Raw genomic sequence first — 19,964 nt, forward strand, 5'->3', positions numbered from 1 at the left:
ATAATAATAATAATAATAATAATAATAATAATAATAATAATAATAATAATAATAATAATAATATAGTACATGAAGGGACGCTTAGACTGTGAAATTCTAGGGCTAACAGTGGTGTACAGTATGTTAAGGGCTATACCACTGAGTTCCCCTTTCATTGAGTAGGTCTCATTTGGTATGCACTGAGTGGCGTAGGCTTACAGTCCTAATTGCAAAAAATGTTGTACTGTACTTGATTTCTGAGATTTGCTCTCAGTATTTCCTAAGGAAGCCACTACACACCGCGTGCCTTTAGATTATTTTCAAAATTAGGAATAATGTCTAGATATGTTTTCTCTTGTGACTAAATTTCTTTTAGCCTTCAAAAGTTCCCTTGCACCACCGAATTTGGACGGATTAAAGTTAATCAGACGCTTACTTCCCTCTCTTTAATTTCACTCGGAGGCAGAATAAAATTTGATACATTTGCATTTTATACATCAAAGATTAATAGGAAATTTGAAAACATATCGTCTCATCAAGAGACTGAATAAATGTACATGCAAAATTAGAGCAATATACATGTACACAAGTACTTTGGTTTTCGAAACCCTCTCTGACATCATGGAAACTGAAACAAGTTTCTTGATACATTTGTTTTCTCCTTTCAGGTCATTCTTATACGATTATCAACATTCTACTTTTCAAAAGATAGGTGCTGTTCCTTCCATTCCGATTAGTGATTTCCTGAATCATTTACTGTATCATAAACAGGAATTCTTCCTGACACTCTTCATTTGCAGTTATTTTTCACCAAACACTTTAAATTTTGTCATCTGTTTCTTATTATACTATAGAGGCAATTCCTAATGCCTGTAGTTCCCACCGATGGCACTATTTTCCGAGGAGTCATCTTTTGACTTCACATAAGAAAGAACCCCCAGGTTACGTAACTCAGTGGACTGCTTGCATTTGCCTGCCTTCCATCTATCCTCGACGTCTTTCATTGTCTCACATAAGTTCAGGTCTTTTGTTTCTGGTAGAAAAAACACTAACGTTCCGGCTACCACTCCGCACAAACCGAGAATTATGTTGGGAAGCCACAAAAACCGCATTGCCTGTGGATAGAGCAGATTTTCTAAAGAAAATTCCATGAGCAAATATTGCATGTCTGACAATATGTCTTTCATATAATTCAGTAAGGATCAATTATAACGAATATCTAGAACAAAAAAGAATTCTTACCAAAAAGTCGGTAATGAACGGCGTAATGAAAAACCCAAAGTGACCTCCAAGTGAACAGCTGCACGAACCCCTAGACCTAATGACTGTGGGGTATAACTCTGTAGCCCAAATAAAGTTCATCTGTGTCAAGTAGAAAATTTGCATTTCCTTTGCTAGAAAGGTTGGCTAAAAAGTTCCTGCTCATTCGTCAAGTTACAACTCAAATGCCTGCACATTTTAAAACTTAACATACGTATAGGTATCATGTAAAAATAAACAGGAAATTAGGCATAACTTTACGGTAGTACAGTGTCAGGGTAGATAAATTCCTGAATAAGAAAACTGAATAATTTGAAAATGAATATTTACTGTTAAGGCTGTGCTGATCATTACCATAGCTGCCATGACAAGAATCCACCTTAGCCACCACATTTCTGCAAATAATATTAATTAAAATGTTAAAAATTATAAAAAGTAATCTTAATAACATGTAGCGTCCTAGACCAAATTATGAGAATATGAACTGGACTAGAAGTGAACACAAAGAATTATATGACATAGGGCACTTGTTCCTTTCAGGTCCTCCAGAATCGAAGTTTTTGAACATATAAAACCCTAGATACCATTCACCAACCTTCTGTCACTGCAGTAACCACCAGACAGCACAGTCCAGCACCAAAGAAAGAAATTGACATAACAGGAACCCTGCTGAACCTCTTAGAAAACGCCACTCCCACGATGATTGGGACTAATTCCATCACTCCAGTCAAGGCCACGTAAATGAATGGATTACTGTGGATTAAATGGGTCATCTGTATGAGACACATTTCCTTTTCTACTTGCTAAATATCTATAAGAGCATGGACAATCAGTTCTTTGTAAACAAGTAAGCAAAAATCTTTCATGTATAGATTACTACAAGAGCTGATCCCTTATCTTTAATAGAATAGCTTTGATAGAATATCTTACAAAACTACTTAGAGCGTGCTTGGTATGCAGGGCAGCCACTGAATGTGTTTCTGAAAGATAGAAGATGTGCCTCCTCTATATATAAAAGAAAGGGCGCCTTATATACCTCTGAAAATGTAGGCGTCGGTTGTATTCCTAAAAATAAATTTGACCAATAAGGAGAGTTCATTATCTCTGATTAAAAACTAACTATAGCCCTAACAGAAAAGTTTTTTTATCTCCAGGGAGAGCAGGTACTTACCCACCAAAGTTGTTAACATTCAGAGGAATTCCCAGGTAGACTATTGACATTAGAAACCAGGTCAGTGGAGTGATTATTACTATGGCTGCCATAGGCCTATTGCTGAAGATCAGCTTTAGATCTCCTAGTGAAGAATTTTTCGATTCGGCTGACGTTTGCTCAGAATCCTGATTAAGTCCACAGTAAAAATTAAAGAAAATCATCTTAATTATTTAGTGATGTTAGATTTATCTCTAACACATTTATTATAAAAACCTAGTCTTACGAATTTTAAGATAACATTTCTTGCTTAAGTCACAAAATTACTGAAATTTCATAAATTTGCACAACTAATTTGATTTACTTAAAGGTTCCAATAAAAATTTAAATGTAATTGTGATTCCAGCATCATTTAACTGCGTGCTGATTCCAAAATAATTTCTCGTATATAGTAATCTGGACTCGCTTTAGGGTTACAGTCGGCCCAAAGATCAATAGACATTTCTCGGTAGCCTTTGGAGAACAGTATTATGTTCAACATCTTCCCTCGGTTTTAGTAGTGAACTCAAAGGATGCTTGACTTACAGCGGCTAACTTCTGCATGATTTTATCCAGCTCCTCTGTTGGTGGAAGGGTTGCGCCATTATACCTAGCAGCTTTCTTCAGCACGTCCTTCGCCTCCTCCAGGTAACCCTTTTGGGCAAGCCATCTTGGAGACTCGTCTACAACCCTGTTTTAAGACAATATTATCAACTCTCAGTAATAAAGCTTATTATTATTTTGCACAGCTTCATGTTTACCGATTTTCGGGACAGAAGGTTTGATTAATGGCTATTTTAGACTGTTACTACCATCAGGTTATTATAGATTCTGAATTCAGTAATGCGACTGAATGAAGATCCGACAACTTGTAAAGGTTGGTTGTAAAACAGACGCCTTTATTATTATTGCAAAAAGGGGAAAAACATATAATTTAAGTGGATTCAAAAGTTCATACTTATTTAAAGTCATACGCAAACTTTTCTAGCGCAATTCGCCTTTCATGTATAGGACAACCTTGGAGACCAAAATTATTCCCCCTCCCCCCCTCTCTCTCTCTCTCTCTCTCTCTCTCTCTCTCTCTCTCTCTCACAAAATGAACATACAGGATAATCTATGAAGCTAGTTTCTCGTACTGTAAATCACTGAAATTTGATTACTGTTCCATTTTTTTTTTATTATAAGAATCTATCAGAACTGACCGTCTATCTACTACAGCACTATTCATACTTAAACAGGGTACTGATATTCACTGTCGACCTAGTTATTTTGTTAGTTGTTTATAGTAATTTAATTCTCGTGAAAGTGCATTGTAAACATTTCTCTTGTTAGCTCCCTTGCTTCTTTATCTCAGTCCAGGTTGACGTAGGGCACAAACTTTAACACTGTTTAGACGATAGGCGGTCATTAATAATGGTAACTGAAGATATCCGCATAGTATCACAACGTAGTTTGGTGTGCAGCCACAAGGGCGGCGCTGCTTGCAGCCGAGGAGCCTTGCAGCCAAATGGTATGATTACCTTCAAAGGGCCGGGAACCGCAAGAATTGAATAGGTGCTTAGTGGGTCTTACGATTTTTTCGTTCATTATCTTCACAATTGTACATCGTGCAGCGTGTAATTGCAAAAATGGACTCAGGAATTTCTTCAGAGAAAATGGAATAACATCTCACGGGTAAGCAAACCATACTGAATTTTAAATGCCCATATTCTTAAGCGTCACATGTTTTGTTAGCAGTAGATACGCTTTCTCTGTTAACGCATTACATTTTCAGCAAAGTAGGCTACTGTGGCACATGAGTGCAGTGGCGACAACAATTTTGAAACCAGAGCATCATTTTTATTATAGTGCCACATATAAAAAATTCTTGCTCATTATTAAAAACGCTTAAGAGTAAGTAGGTCTAGGCCTAAAGGTTACTTGATGTGCTAACGCAGGGGTTCCCAACCTGTGGTACATGTACCCCCCGTGGTACATTTGTACTCTTCAGGGGTTACATTGGATCAGAGAGAATAGCCGGTACTGCGCAATACATGATGTAATCCGCACTGAGATTGCACAATGTCGTGTCTTTTTTCTTAATTTCTTCATTTCAGTAAGCAAAGCTTTACTCTACACAAAGAGATTTCATAATAAAATTATATCACAATATCAATTTCATTGTTTTTCTTTTTCATTCGCAATTTTTAGGGGTACACAGGAATCTGTAAAAATGCTCAAGGGAACAGAAGAACAAAAAGGTTGGGAACCCCTGTGCTAACGAAGTTCACCAGCTGTATTTTGTCAGTTATTCAGAGTTCTTTGTAGTAGGTAGGCTTGTAGTTTATTGTCTATGCCATCGACGTTTTAGTTTTAGACATGTGAAGGCAGCGTTAGAATTGTTTGCAGAGACGCATTTTATGGAATGAGGTTTTTCAACGAAATTATTAAACGTCACACTTGGCGAGAGTATTTCAGGACGATATAAACAAAGCGTAGAAAACAACTTTTGCCGTTCGATTCAGAGTAGAAATAGCCGCATTTTTATAAGTAACAAACCCTGGTTTGTATAAGTTTTCATCAAACGTTATGTACAGTACAACTGATTGGTGATAGCAAGAAAATGAAGTTTGTTAGTCTAGGCTACACCCGTGCCCTTAAACTATTAACTTGGCACGATGCTATATCATTTATACCTATAGAGGTAGGTATACAGTTTACCAGGAGTTGCGATCTCTATACCAGTACTATAAAAAAAAGCCTTGCAGCCATCTTTAAAGGTCTGGTAACCCGCAAATTGAACAGGGGATTAGTGCGGTTGTGAATTTTTTTTGTTAATGTTTAATCAGTAAGTGTTTAGCGAATGTTCAGGGTTTAGTAAGTTTTTAGTTAATGTTTATGAGTAAGTATTTAGTGAATGTTTGTTTAGGGTTTAGTGAATGTTTTGTGAATGTTAATGAATGTTAATGGGTAAGTATTCAGTGAATGTTTAGCAAGTGTTAGGGTTCAGTGAATATTTTGTGAATGTTATTGAATGTTGAGTGTGCAAGAATTCAGTGAATGTTTAGTGTGTAAGTATTCAGTGAATATTTAGTGACTGCTTAGTGAATGTCTTGTGAATGTTAGTGTTTAGTGAATGTTTAGTGTGTAAGTATTCAGTGAATGTTTAGTGAGTGTTTAGGATTTAGTGAATGTTTAGTGAGTGTTTAAGGTTTAGTGAATGTTTTATGTGTAAGTGTTTAGTGAGTGTTTAGGGTTTAGTGAAGGTTTAGTGCATGTTAGTGCTTAGTGAATGTTTAGTGTGTACGTATTCAGTGAATGTTTAGTGTGTAAGTATTCATTGAATGTTTAGTGAGTGTTTAGGGTTTAGTGAATGTTTAGTAAGTATTCAATGAATGTTTAGTGAGTGTTTAGTGAATATCTTGTGAAAACTAGTGTTTAGTGACTGTTTAGTGTGTAAGTGTTTAGTGAGTGATTAGTGAATGTTCATTGACTGTTCAGTGCCTAATGAGTGTTTAGGGATTTAATGAGCATTTAGGGTTTAGTGAGTATTTAGTGTTTAATGAGTGGTTAGGGTTTAGTGAGTGTTAAGTGTATAGTGAATGCTTAGTGAATATTTAGTGAGTGTTTAGTGTATAGTGAGTACTTAGAGAATGTTTAGTGTATAGTGGATGATGAGTAAATGCTTAGTGAATGTCTAGTGTTTAATGAATGTTTAGGATTAAGTGAGTGTTTAGTGAATGTTTACCGAGTGTTTGGGGTACAGTGAATATTTAGTGATTGTCTAGTGTTCTATGAGTGTTTAGTGTTTTATGAGTGCCTAGTGAGTGTTGAGTATTCAGTGAATGTTTAGTGTTCTTGAGTGTGAGTGTATAGTAAGTGGGAGTGTCTAGTGAGTGTGAGTGTATAGTAAGTGTAAGTGTTTAGTGAGTGTCAGTGTATTGTGAATGTTAGTGTTTAGTGATTATACATTATTGTTTAGTTAGTGTTTAGTGACTATATGCAAAGAAAGTCCTGTAATTTACCAGAACCATTTATGCTGAACACTGCTTAGATCCAAGAGCAGATGCTTAGGCCTTGACCACAATGGTTGGAGTGCTTAGACCAACCTGTTTTTGTAACGTAATTTTTCTCTGTGAAGTTGGATCAAGTAATAATAATAATAATAATAATAATAATAATAATAATAATAATAAATAATAATAAATAATAATAATAGTAAAACAAATAATAGTAATAAAGTATAGTACTGTGAGCTGGACCGAGACCTTTCAATATGGCTGCCCGAGGTCACGCACTCGACAGGGAGATCGCCACTCCAGTGACTGATGCTCTATATGTGTATATATATATACTGTATATATACTCATACACTATATATACACACACATATATATATACACACACACACACACACACACACATATATATATATATATATATATATATATATATATATATATATATATATATATATATAGAGAGAGAGAGAGAGAGAGAGAGAGAGAGAGAGAGAGAGAGAGAGAGAGAGAGAGAGAGAGAGAAGAATATTACAGAAAAATTAAAGGAAATTATAAAATTCATCAGATAAAAACTGAAATAGTTCAAGATTGCATCAAACGAATGAGAGAGAGAGAGAGAGAAGAATTAAAGAAAAATTAAAGGAAATAACGACATTTATCTGATAAAAACTGGAATAGTTTGAGATTGTATCAAAACAAGGAGAGAGAGAGAGAGAGAGAGAGAGAGAGAGAGAGAGAGAGAGAGAGAGAGAGAGAGAGACGTTCTTGACATCGAGGGAAAAGACTAAACGAAGAGCATCAAAGGCTTTCGAGGGAATGTTTCCGATAAATGGAGGAAGAAGAGAAAGGGACTGTTTGGGGCTTCACCAGAAAGGAAGCGACAGAGTAATCTCCTGAAGGAGGGAAATTATTGTGCCTCGTGAGAGAATTGTTTCTTGGGTACCCAGTGAATTATACAGGACGCCTGAACAACATCTCTCATTAGTACTAGGCTTTAACATTAGGGGAAGCACAATACGAGCTATACCAATATATATATATATATATATATATATATATATATATATATATATATATATATATATATATATATATATATATATATATATATATATATATATATATATATATATATATATATATATATATATATACAAGTATGTTCAATAAGTAATGAGAAAATGTCAGGAGAGACACTATTTTCATAAGCTTACACAACTTTGTCTCCTTCATTATAATTGCCTCTCGCAGCTACACACTTCTGCATGCGTCTCTCCCAAACCTGAAAGACCTCCTCAAGTCCTTTTTCAGTTGTCCCTTCAGGTAACTTTCCGATGCCTCTTTCAGCTCCTCTGTTGACTGGAATCTGGTTCCCCAGAGGCTGTCTTTCATGCGTGGGAACAGGGAGAAGTCGCAAGGGGCTAGGTCAGGGCTGTAGGGTGGGTGTTGTACCACTTTCATTACCCTGTCGGCCATGCAGGTGGTCACCAGCATTGACTTGTGGCATGGGGCATTGTCCTGGTGGAACCACCACTGGCCACTCTTCCACTGCTGAGGCCTCTTCTTCCTCATCTTCTCCCTGAACCTTTTCAGAACAGTAAGGTAATATTCCTTATTGACGGTTTGACCCTGAGGAACCGATTCAATGTGAATGAGCCCCTGGGAGTGCTCCAGATCTGGGTTAATCCTCAACCTGTTCATTTACATAAAAAACGTTGCTGTTAAACCACCGATTTTGAGTATTGGAACTATGCCTATCTGTTCATCCCCATATATATATATTTAACATTCCATAAGCGTCTTGTTTGGTTTGTAGCCTATAAGAACTATTTAACACAAAATTTGATGGTGTAACGTTGCTCCATGTTGTGTGTGCATTTTGAAAGTATATGGAACTATTTATTTGTATGCATAATATATGTATATATATATATATATATATATATATATATATATATATATATATGTGTGTGTGTGTGTGTGTGTGTGTGTGTGTGTGTGTAAAAGTGTATACAGAACTATTCATTTGTATGCATAAATATAATGTATATATATATATATATATATATATATATATATATATATATATATATATATTCATTTGTATAAATATAATGTATATATATATATATATATATATATATATATATATATATATATATTACTGATTGCCCAGCATAAATAAACATTTTAGCATTCGTTACAAGTAATATTTCGAATGACTTATTTGTATGTAATGTATATAGATTACCGATTGTTTGATATAAATCGTTTCATTTTTTTTGGGTTAAAGGGGAATATAGTTCTCTATTTATATGCATATAGACTGATGATCGTTCAATAAGGGAATAGACCGTTCTGATCAGGTTGTATTAGATTTTCTGATATTGTAGGTTTATACAGACTAAAATGGGTGATCGTTTTATACAAAATGCTTTACCCCATATAAATTAACATTTATGGTTTTCCTGTTCTTAGTTAAAAGAGAATTTATACTTATTTGTATTTATACACATTTCCCAAATCAAATTGTACTTGGTTTTTCAATATTTGCGATATGTACACATTACAATGCAAAATTCTTTGTTTCAACCTCACTACAGTAGACCTCAGAATATTGACATTTCAAGATATATTGTACTAATAAAATAACATTTTCTTACATTAATTCGAGAGGGAAAAAAGCAATGTATTGCCTTAGTACTTCATGACCACAGTAGCATACATTGTGCTGGATTGGGTGTTTCAATATGGCCGCTTGCGGTCACACGCTCGGTAAGAAGATTGCCACCCCATGTTATTGACTTCACTTACCAGCTTACAGGAAGCAGCAAAAAAGCAAATATGGACGACGCCAAGTGGAGAGTCCTCCAATCTCTCAAGAAGTAGCCAAGACCAGTGAAGATCACGACACTGACACTAAAGGGAGAACACAGAATCATCCCAACGACTGTGCGTCTCGAAGTCGGTGTTGTCTCTATCACTAGCACAAAGGAAATCAGTCAGGTTAGATTTTGTTTTAGTAATTTCATGAAACTTACCTACAGTAGAAGCATGTCAATGATGTTGAATCTTTATTTTTTTAGCTTAATTGAACTGAATTTGTATATTCTTTATTTTTTTTTTAGCTTAAAACAACAGTCTAAGAAACTTGTTTTGAGTCAAATCTCATGAGTGGTCAAACTCTATTGATTTTTCCCGGATTTCCAAACTGAAAATATTTATGATACTCCAGAATTCATTTCTACGACTATTGTACTCTCAGATTCAGTTGTACCAGCGTGTGAGATAATTTAAATATGAAAATTACAATAAATTTATCATGATGCCATCAAAATTCCATCATAATGATATTTAGGTATAAGTGTATTTTCAAAACAAACACCTTTGCATGGACCGTTACACACAAACACACAAATCCTATTACAGCATTCTTTAATTATACATATAAATAGAGCCAAGGGTGCATCAGATATTGCTGAAATCCAGATAATGGCGAGTTGAAAAATGTAGGGGTAAGTTTAAGGGCAACTACATACCTGTCCTCACCTAACCTTGTCAATACCACATAACTGTAAACACTCAGTATACTTTTAAAAAACAACCATCACACTTTAAACTGAAAACTTTATGCAAAAGGCAAATATCTACCTTTTTTTCCCCACATTTGTAACAAAATATACTTTGAAAAAAAATGCAACACCTTTTTCTATCTCGTAAATGACACATTTCAGTAGGCAGGCAGCCTACCTGTGTTTACCCACAGCCTATCATGGTTATACTTTAAAAAAAAATGCAACACCTTTTTCTCTCTCTCATAAATGACACATTTCAGTAGGCAGGCAGCCTACCTGTGTTTACCCACAGCCTATCATGGTTTTATGACCAATAACGTATTTTTATACAGCAACTTTCTTATCAGTTGTTACCATATTTTATTACCATACATGAGATACAAAATGTGTATGTGTGAACTATTGTCCTAGGCTAGCCTAGGTAGAGTACTACCCTCACAGTATCCATGTGCATAAGTCAGTTGCTATTACAGCTGTATTTAAGATAAAGGTAATGGTAATGAAACTGCTATTTTACTTTCAGAATCCATTTATACGGTATTATTATCTTGTTATATCATCGTCATAATATGTACAGAAAAAACGATCATCCTGTCATTTGTAATGTTTACGTTCTTGGAATCAGCTGATTGAGCCTGCTAGTGAAAGAATTAGGAGAATAATCCGTTAGCTGCTAAAAGAAACGATTTTATTAATGGAATTATTATTTTCATTTTTGCACATAAATGTAAAACGGATAAACAAAAGTAAACTAACATAGTTAAAGTTAAATCCCCCAGAATTGCAAAACAGCTGTTTCCCAGTTTGTTTGTTTACATTATACTCGATGTTGTTTAAGTCAATTCTTTGGTAAGTGGTTGTTAATTATAAGAGATGTTATGAATTGTTACATAAGCCATAACTTTGGTAATCTCTTTTCAAAGCCTAGCCTAGTACCAAAAATGAAATTAAATTTGTTCGGTTTGCAATACAGTGTTTGAGCATTACATTACAACACCATGTTTACATCTTTAGTGCATATGGAATTTCGTCGTCGAGAAATTCCATATGCACTAAAGATGTAAACATGGTGTTGTAATGTAATGCTCAAACACTGTATTACAAACCGAACAAATTTAATTTCATTTTTGGTACTAGGCTAGGCTTTGAAAAGAGATTACCAAAGTTATGGCTTATGTAACATTTCATAAAATCTCTTATAATTAACAACCACTTACCAAAGAAGTGACTTAAACAACATCGAGTATGATGTAAACAAACAAATTGGGAAACAGCTGTTTTGCAATTCTGGGGGATTGAACTTTAACTATGTTAGTTTACTTTTGCATACCCGTTTTACATTTATGTACAAAAATAAAAATAATAATTCCATTAATAAAATGGATGCATGCATATGTATGTACGAGTTGCCATTTTTTTTCTCTGCTTGATTCACTGTACCAAATTTCATTATAATTATAGTTGACTCTAAGTATGATTATCACACATAACAGTATGCAAGGGAATATTTTATTATTGCTGTTAAGTCATCTCAGCAGCTGTTCTCTCTCTCTCTCTCTCTCTCTCTCTCTCTCTCTCTCTCTCTCTCTCTCTCTCTCTCTCTCTCTCGTACCCTACGCACACAATTGTGTTTATCTTTTGGTTTGAAAAAAAAAAGAGAAAATACAGTAAAAAATACAGTAAAAATACTGTAGCATGAAATAAAAATAAAAATGTAATAAGTGTGTGTTACTGTTCATTGTAAACATACCTCAATTGTTGTTCTCTCTCCCTCTCTCCACACTGTCATCCTCTCCCATGGTGTCCAGCCATCCGACCCACCCAACTCACCTTGGAAACTTCTCGAGGCCTCCCTCACCCCCCAAAACCCTTTCTCAGTCTGTTTGAGTGTAGGCAGTGTTACCAACATTTTTGTGAGACCACTTAGCATTACCAACCATCAGAGGGTTGTTTTTTAAATTTTTTTAAAATTTGTATATATCATATATATCTTTAGGGCCTTGGTCCGGGTTTTTCGGATAATGTCGAGTATTGGATAATGACAATCCACATTATTGGGGGATTACTGTATCCCAAACTAATAAGGAGCTAAACGTCTGGACGGGGTTATTGGTTCTTTTGTGCAATGCTGATAAAATAGTTAAGAACCAACAAGTGTTGTTGCTACGTGCAACTTCCAAATAGGATACTGCAGATACATAGCCCACTTCAAGGTTCAAGTGAATTATAATAGTACCAACCGTCATTAAATAGCACATATGAAGAAACCATTAAGAGCACTATTGCCATATGTTGACACAGAAAGCATAGTCCATAGTTTGTGCTAGAGAAACCTGGATATCACTTCGGTCTGTTGTCTCTAAATAAAGCAGTTATAATATTATCCAACAATAATTGTTGTCCACAAAAATATGCCAACTATTCAATTCAAAATTTCATTGTGCTTTTATCCAAGAAGTTTTGATGCCTAGTTTTGTCAGAATACCCAAAATCAATTATTAGTCTTTTTGTAACCATGGCAAAATCAACTCTTCCAAAGTTGCAAAGCTGACGTGCTATTCAAGTGTTCTTATCACAAGTGTGAATAGAAAAACTGTCAGATATGATATGCATCCAGTGTATACAGACAATATAAATGAAGGTAAATCGTTGCTTAAATAATAAGAATATTCTGCAGTCTTTCTTTAGACCAGAGGACTAAAGCTCAAACATCCTAGTAAAAACTGATCTGATATTTTTATAACATTACAAACTGTACATTACCTAAATTAAAGGTAGGATACATAATGCTTGACAGCGTAAGGCCTAAGGCGAACCTGCAGACAAGCACTAACGAATAAATTGGGAGCAGCCCTATGCCTAGAGCAGCCGCTACTACCACAAGGGACCCATATCGCAAAGTTGCTGTACGACCTATCCTGGAATAATGATAATAAAGAATTAGTTTGATTTGCAATGGTTATATTAACAAATATTATCTTATTTATAGTGTTAAGAGGTGTTGTAAGGTAATACTTCACCATCGTTATGGCTTTCATTTGGTAAGTGTTCAATAATTTTGCTCAAATTAGAAGGCATATTTTGAGCCCTCGAGTGTTTGACAGTCATCATGTCCAGCGTAAGCATAGTATCGAACTGTGTCCTTGTATAAACTCAGTATAAACAGCAATGAAGCTCTGTGTACAATCATTATTTCTCGCAGATGAGGAAAATCAAAGCCAGTTTTCCTGGAGAAATAAGATAAGGACACTAGAGTAAAATTACAGCCGACAGAAAGAAAGAAAAACCTACAAATGGAACATGACAACAGTGAGGCACATGCTTTGTTTACTGCCCTTAATCTCTTTTTCAAGCTAAGTTGCAACAGAGATATACCTGTCTCCAAAGGCGCCTCCAACAACGTCACCCATCATACATCCAGCACAGATGACCATCTGGTAGAGCGAGGAGAGCCAAGCATCCTCACAGATGAGTCCCCACTGAATGTAAAAGTACCAGTTAGCGCTGTTAGGTAGTCTCATTCGTGAGAAATAGGAGTAGCTACTGTACAGTAAACTTAACCTTTTTATGAATCAGTAACTCGGTTTTTTTCTCATATTTTCAGTGTATTTCTTTGATTTCATTTATTACTAAGTACAAGTAATCATGATTCATAATGAAGACTGTGAGCCCTTTCTAAATACCTATTCATTAATAGTTTATTTTATATATTCTCTATAATTTTTATTCAAAAAGATACTTGTACAATTCTTATTTTATGCATTAAAAGTACAAATAGGATTTATCTATAAATGGAGCATAAAAGTCATTTCCAAAATGATCGGTTCCTTGGAAGTCGAAAAATACGCTCGAAGACTCTAACCTCCATTGTAATGGTTGAAGTGAAAACGGAAGTGTCGTATTCCCAGGAGGAACACGAGGTATTTGAAACACTATTTGACGTCTCATCTGCAATACAGATAGATCATTTATTAACTTCTCCTTCGTCAAATTTATTTTGTATATTGTTAGACTTACTTTTTTTCGTGAAAAAACTATCTTGTCATGCGATTTAAAACTTTAGTTATCATAAGCTTGAGACTGTTTAGTGACGAAATCTTTCATGTGAAGCTCTACTTAGAGAGTGTCTGGAAGAAAGTTCATAATTTTAAGCAACAAATACAATGCATTCTTAGCAATACTTAGGCGTTACGCTGATTCATCTACATACAAATAGTTGGAGTCTGCTGAGTTGTGTTGGAGACGGTTTGCATATCAATGACAAGCTCACTACTCCGGCTGCAGCCATTGTCGAAGCCCTCTGTGGTATTTCTTAGAACGAAAAATTTGAACAGTTTGTTTACCAGCGATCAACTACCTGGAAGGTTGTTTCATTCATTTCATATATTCATAAATAAATTCATTAATCCCAACCCCTTTACCATTAATATTCTTATTTTTGTACGTGTAACGAAATGAAGAATCAGTGGTATTGTACTCACAGTGTCCCCGTCTCCTGACACCTGTACTGAACCTGGGCATTTGTCAAGGTAGATCCAATGAGAGCTGGCGCGAGGGCGGCTGTAGCTACAGCAGAAATAACAATAACAATTAACCCTTAACAACATTACCAAGCAAGCCTTGTAGAATATTTGTTTTGGGGTATCAAGAAAATATCCACTGGGTCATTACTAGCAGGCTAACGGCGATCGAGTGCCGCATAAGAACTTTGTAGCAACCGGAATGCGCAATATTCGTATCGTCTGCTAATCACCATTATGTAGTCTTTATAAAGTAGATAACGAAATATGAAACTCGGACCAATCATAACTTTTGCGACAGTTCTCTAATCTAAAGTATGTATACACGGTTGCATATATTACCTGATATTTACTTACTTAAAGGATGCAATTATATAATTGAAAATCAGGCATACATATTCATGGTAACATTTACTTATCAAACGTTTCATCCTTTTTGTGAGAATGAAGTAAATAAACATCTGATAACACTACTTTTAATAAATTCACTATAAAGAAGAAATGAAAAGGGAGGTTAAGGGTTATAATTACTGTATAATAATATCCCCAAAGATGTAACAAAAATTAAAAGGATTTTTAATAAATAAACAAGTAAAAAATGCGCCGAAGTTTCTTCGGGCAATCGAGTTTCCTGTACATCGTATAATCAAGGCCATCGAAAACAGATCTATCTTTCGGTGGTCTCGGTATAATACTGTATGAACCGCGGCCCATGAAACTTGAACCACGGGCAGGTGGTGGCCTGGCCTATATCGTTGCCAGATGGGCGATTATGGCTAACTCTAACCTTAAATAAAATAAAAACTACTGAGGCTAGAGAGCTGCAATTTGGTATGTTTGATGGTTGGAGGGTGGATGATCAACATACCAATTTGCAGCCCTCTAACCTCAGTAGTTTTTAAGATCTAAGGGCGGACAGGAAAAAAGTGTGGACGGACAGACAAAGCCGGCACAATAGTTTTCTTTTCAGAAAACTAAAAACTGGAGTGATTTATATTGTTACTTTAGTTAGCTGCCAAAGCCTACATTATCGTATATTAAGAGGCCAGCAGTGATCAAAGGAGTGAAAATTATAATGGAGAACATACTTGGAAACTTAAGAAAGCTCGAGGCTGTCAAATTCAGTAGCTCTTGCAAAATTTGAACCTCCTCAACACATCGATTAATGAGATGCATCGTCTTTAGGATACAATGGTTTAAGTGGTAAAACGCCCCTGATTGCACTAACTTATGAAACATACGTAACGCTACAACCAAAAGAGCCGGTACCCGGCAAATAACTTTCTCGAAGGTCCCCAGAGACAGGAAAATATACCGCTTACCTAAATTAGCTGCAGCGGTTGCAATCAGTTGCCAGTAGCCGAAGCCGATTCGAGCAAATATGGCGTCAATGTCGTCTGCCATATCTTCTGGCAGTAAGGAAGCACCTCTATAAAACATATTAATTATCTGTTAGATATATATATATATTATATTATATATATATATATATATATATATATATATATATATATATATATATATATATATATATATATATATATATATATATATATATATATAATGTCACGATGCGTATCAAGTATCTGGTTACTACACAACTAATCTCAAGATTCAAAAATATACCTCATTTCAGCCAGATACCTGAACTCTCATAACATTAATTATTACGACTGAGTACTCTAAAGGTAACAGTGATCCCTTAGGAAAACTTATTTATTATATGAAAATCAAACTAAGTCTATCAGAATATGTGTGAGGTATCAAAATTAAACTAGATATCTTCTAGAGTAAAAGGGCATCACTCCATCAAAAAACTCTGTTTCCCTGGTCTTAATTCACTTTAGCAAAACTAAAAGAACAAAACATGTTTATCACTTTGCCTTATGCACACACAATCAGTCCTATTCACTGGTGATCAATAAATGAAAAACTGTTTTTCTAAAAATGTTAAATACAAATATTTATTTTCAAATTCAAAGTTTATAATTAGAATTCACAATTAATTAGAATTCACAATCTGAAAAATTTATTATTACTTGAAAATAACACAACACTCAATTAATTCTTGAATTAAATTATGAAACAAAACTAACTCACAAAAACTTTATCAGGAATGTAAATTAATCAAGCAAAATTTAAACTATCAAGAATTACTCAAGATTTGAAAAGAAACTCTTAATAAATGAAATCAAGTATGCAATGTTAAATTATACCAAGAAATATTTAAAATGCTACGTAAATAAATCTTACATCACAAACATAAAAAATGTGAAAATATAAAGAGATTATATATAGAAAAACACACAAAATTACACATAAGATTTATCAATAATGATTTCACTCGGTCAAAAATTTCCTAACTTATCATACCATGGTATTAATAAGTAAAATTCACGTTATCTTACAGAAACTTGTGAAAACCTCTGTAAATCACTTGCTGCAGCTTCATTACACCAAAACACACTTTTTTACCAGACGCCATTACAAACTAAATTAATTTACTAAATTCAGATCTCAAAAGTTAATGCTAATACGTGACCACAAAACACTGTGTTAAAAGTAATCTCTTTCTAAGAACGAGAGAGAGAGATGGAACCAAATCGACTGGTCTCAGAAATCAGAATGAAACAGATTTTAGAATTCCAGTAAAACGTGAAACAATTACATGATGTCATTAAAGCATTTTGGGTACAAGATACAAAAGTTCTAGAAGCAGGAGGTGACGTCATTAAAGCATTTTTAAAAAGAGAGACAATGGAGAGAAGCTTCTAGAAGGAAAATTACGTCATCCCAGCAAAACGTTTTGAATGCAATCTTACAAAACATTACGTAATTGATCAGGACACGTATTCTTTCTCTCAAAGTGGCGTACGTGACTCGAACATGTAACAACGTGAAATCACTCGTCTCGAGCCCGTATGAGACGAATCGGAATTTGTTTTCCCAAACCTGTCATCACTAGCCAAAACAAAGCGCTCCCTCTTATCTCAACTGATGACAGTTGAAATGAAACAAGCCCTTCCTGGACACACACACACACACGTGTTCATATACTTCGCTTTTACCAAGAAAGATATTATTCTAAACTACGTTACTATTAAAATTGTATTATTAATTCTAAATTATGCTATCAAGTTATTTAATCATTACTTCTTTTGAGATCTGATGCCTAACTAAATATGACACTTCAACAATCATTATCACTACACATAACACATGAAAAAAAAAGTAAATATGTCAAAATTATAGGAGGATGTACATATTACAAGGCAACATCATGAAATTCCTCCCCCCAGAAGATTACTTATCCCGGGTTTGAATCCAACGATTCACAACGGGATAAATAATCTGCTATGATATTATCTTTTCCTGAAATGTGTTTAACTTTTACATTATATGGTTGCAGGCATAAAGACCACCTGGTCAGTCTCATATTATTATTTTTCATCTTATTGATGAATGAGGTTGGGTTGTGATCCGACAACACTAAAATTTCTTCATTCCTAGGTCAGTTCACATACACTTCAAACTTTTTCAATGCTGTGATTAATGCTAATGTTTCTTTTTCGATTGTTGAGTAAGTTTTCTGGTGCTTTTTCAACTTTGAAGACATGAAACATACTGGATGGAAGATTCTGTTGTCATCTTCTTGAAGTAGAACAGCTCCAATTCCACAGTCGGATGCATCAACTTGTATCACAAACTTTTTATTGAAGTCTGGAGCTTGAAGCACTGGTCTTGAAGTTAATATGGCTTTAACCTTCTCAAATGATTCTTGACATTCTGGAGTCCAAACAAACTTTCTTTTAGGACTGGTTAAGTCAGTTAATGGAGCTACTACGGCTGAGAAATTTGGACAGAATCGGCGATAAAATCCAGCCATGCCCAAAAATCTTTGTAGCTGTTTCCTCGTAGCAGGAGGGGTAGCCTTACAGATACTTTCTACATTAGCATCAATAGGAGGAAGAAGGCCTTTTCCAACTTCAAATCCTAGATACTGTACAGTTGCCTTTCCAAACTCAGTTTTTTGTAAGTTGATTGTTAGTCCGGCTTCCCGTAGTTTCTTGAACACTTTTCTTAATATCTTCAGATGTTCTTCCCATGTATTAGAATAAATCACAATGTCATCAAGGTATACATACACTCCTTCTATTGAACCTAGTAGTTGATCCATCACTCGCTGGAATGTTGCAGGTGCATTCATCAGACCAAACGGCAAAACAGTGTATTGATACAGTCCAAAAGGAGTAATGAAAGCTGACAGCAACTTAACATTCTCATCTAAGGGAATTTGATAATATCCTTTCAACAAGTCTGTCTTGGAAACAAATTTGGCTTGCCCAATATTATCAAGTAATTGATCAATAAGAGGCAAGGGATAATTGTCAGCCACACTGATGGAATTCAGTTTCTTATAATCAGTACACATCCTAAATGAGCCATCTGGTTTCTTCACTAACACACAAGGAGAACTATAATGACTTGAACTGGGTTCTGCTAATCCATGCTGCAACAAATATTCAACTTCTTTCTTCAAAACATCTCGATGAAAAGGTGATAAACGATAAGCTCTCATTTTAAAAGGTTTTCCATCTTCTCTGATCTTTATCTCATGCTTTGTCAGATTGGTACGCCTAGGTACATCTGCAAAAATTTCAGGGAAACTTTGAATCACTGCACTTAATTCACTACTTTGCTCAACACTCAGATGTTTTAGTTTATCTTCCAAATTTTCTATTATTGAAGAATTGTTCATCTTGTTTTCAGCTCCCAATTCGTAGCCATCATCGTCCTCTGTGAATGAAGTTGTCTGTGTTATTGACACTGTTTCAGTTTTAGTCTCTGAGAAGTAAGGTTTCAAAAGATTCACATGTATCTTCCTCTGTCGTTTTCTTCTTCCTGGTGTTTCAATCACATATGTTCGATCACTTAACTTCTCTATTATCCTATAAGGACCTTGAAACTTATTGGTAAGGGGAAATCTTGTCACTGGTAAGAACACTAGAACTTGCTGTCCAATACTAAAATTTCTTAGCTTAGTCTTAGCATCATATTTTCTTTTCATTTTCTCTTGACTTATTTTCAAATTTTCTAAAGAGAATTTTCTAATTTCTCTTAATCTTTTCCTCAAGTTCTTCACATATTCTCCTTGGATTTCCTCTTGATTTTCTTCCCAATTCTCTGCAAGAATCTTCAATGGACCTATAATGTCTCGACCAAAAATCATTTCATTTGGTGAACATCCCATGCTTTCTTGATAAGCATTCCTAACTTCAAATAACATTAAAGGTAAACCAGCACTTCCTGATTCATTACAATACTTGGTTAACATACTTTTCAATGTCTGGTGGAACCTTTCCAAGGCTCCTTGAGTCTCTGGATGATAAGCAGTTGATAATTGTTGCTTTACTCCTAACAAGTTCATCACATCCTGGAA

The 19,964-nt window shown here is 34.9% G+C and overlaps 1 protein-coding gene across 1 annotated transcript; it reads right to left on the reverse strand.

Annotated features, from left to right (window-relative positions):
* Positions 1 to 440: 440 nt before the first annotated feature.
* On the reverse strand, positions 441 to 15,928 carry LOC136853287 (solute carrier family 22 member 20-like). Its single transcript, XM_067128649.1, has 13 exons — positions 15,847 to 15,928; positions 14,486 to 14,570; positions 14,215 to 14,315; positions 13,867 to 13,952; positions 13,380 to 13,483; positions 12,768 to 12,922; positions 9,244 to 9,412; positions 2,975 to 3,119; positions 2,411 to 2,577; positions 1,835 to 1,992; positions 1,570 to 1,634; positions 1,222 to 1,341; positions 441 to 1,094 (listed from the first exon to the last, which is right to left on the reverse strand). The coding sequence occupies exons 1-13, from the start codon at positions 15,926 to 15,928 to the stop codon at positions 843 to 845; spliced, it is 1,689 nt and encodes a 562-aa protein (XP_066984750.1). The 3' UTR covers positions 441 to 842.
* Between the last annotated feature and the right edge of the window lie 4,036 nt (positions 15,929 to 19,964).

The sequence above is a fragment of the Macrobrachium rosenbergii genome, chromosome 27, assembly GCF_040412425.1.
Source record: "Macrobrachium rosenbergii isolate ZJJX-2024 chromosome 27, ASM4041242v1, whole genome shotgun sequence".
NCBI classification, from domain to species: Eukaryota; Metazoa; Arthropoda; class Malacostraca; order Decapoda; family Palaemonidae; genus Macrobrachium; species Macrobrachium rosenbergii.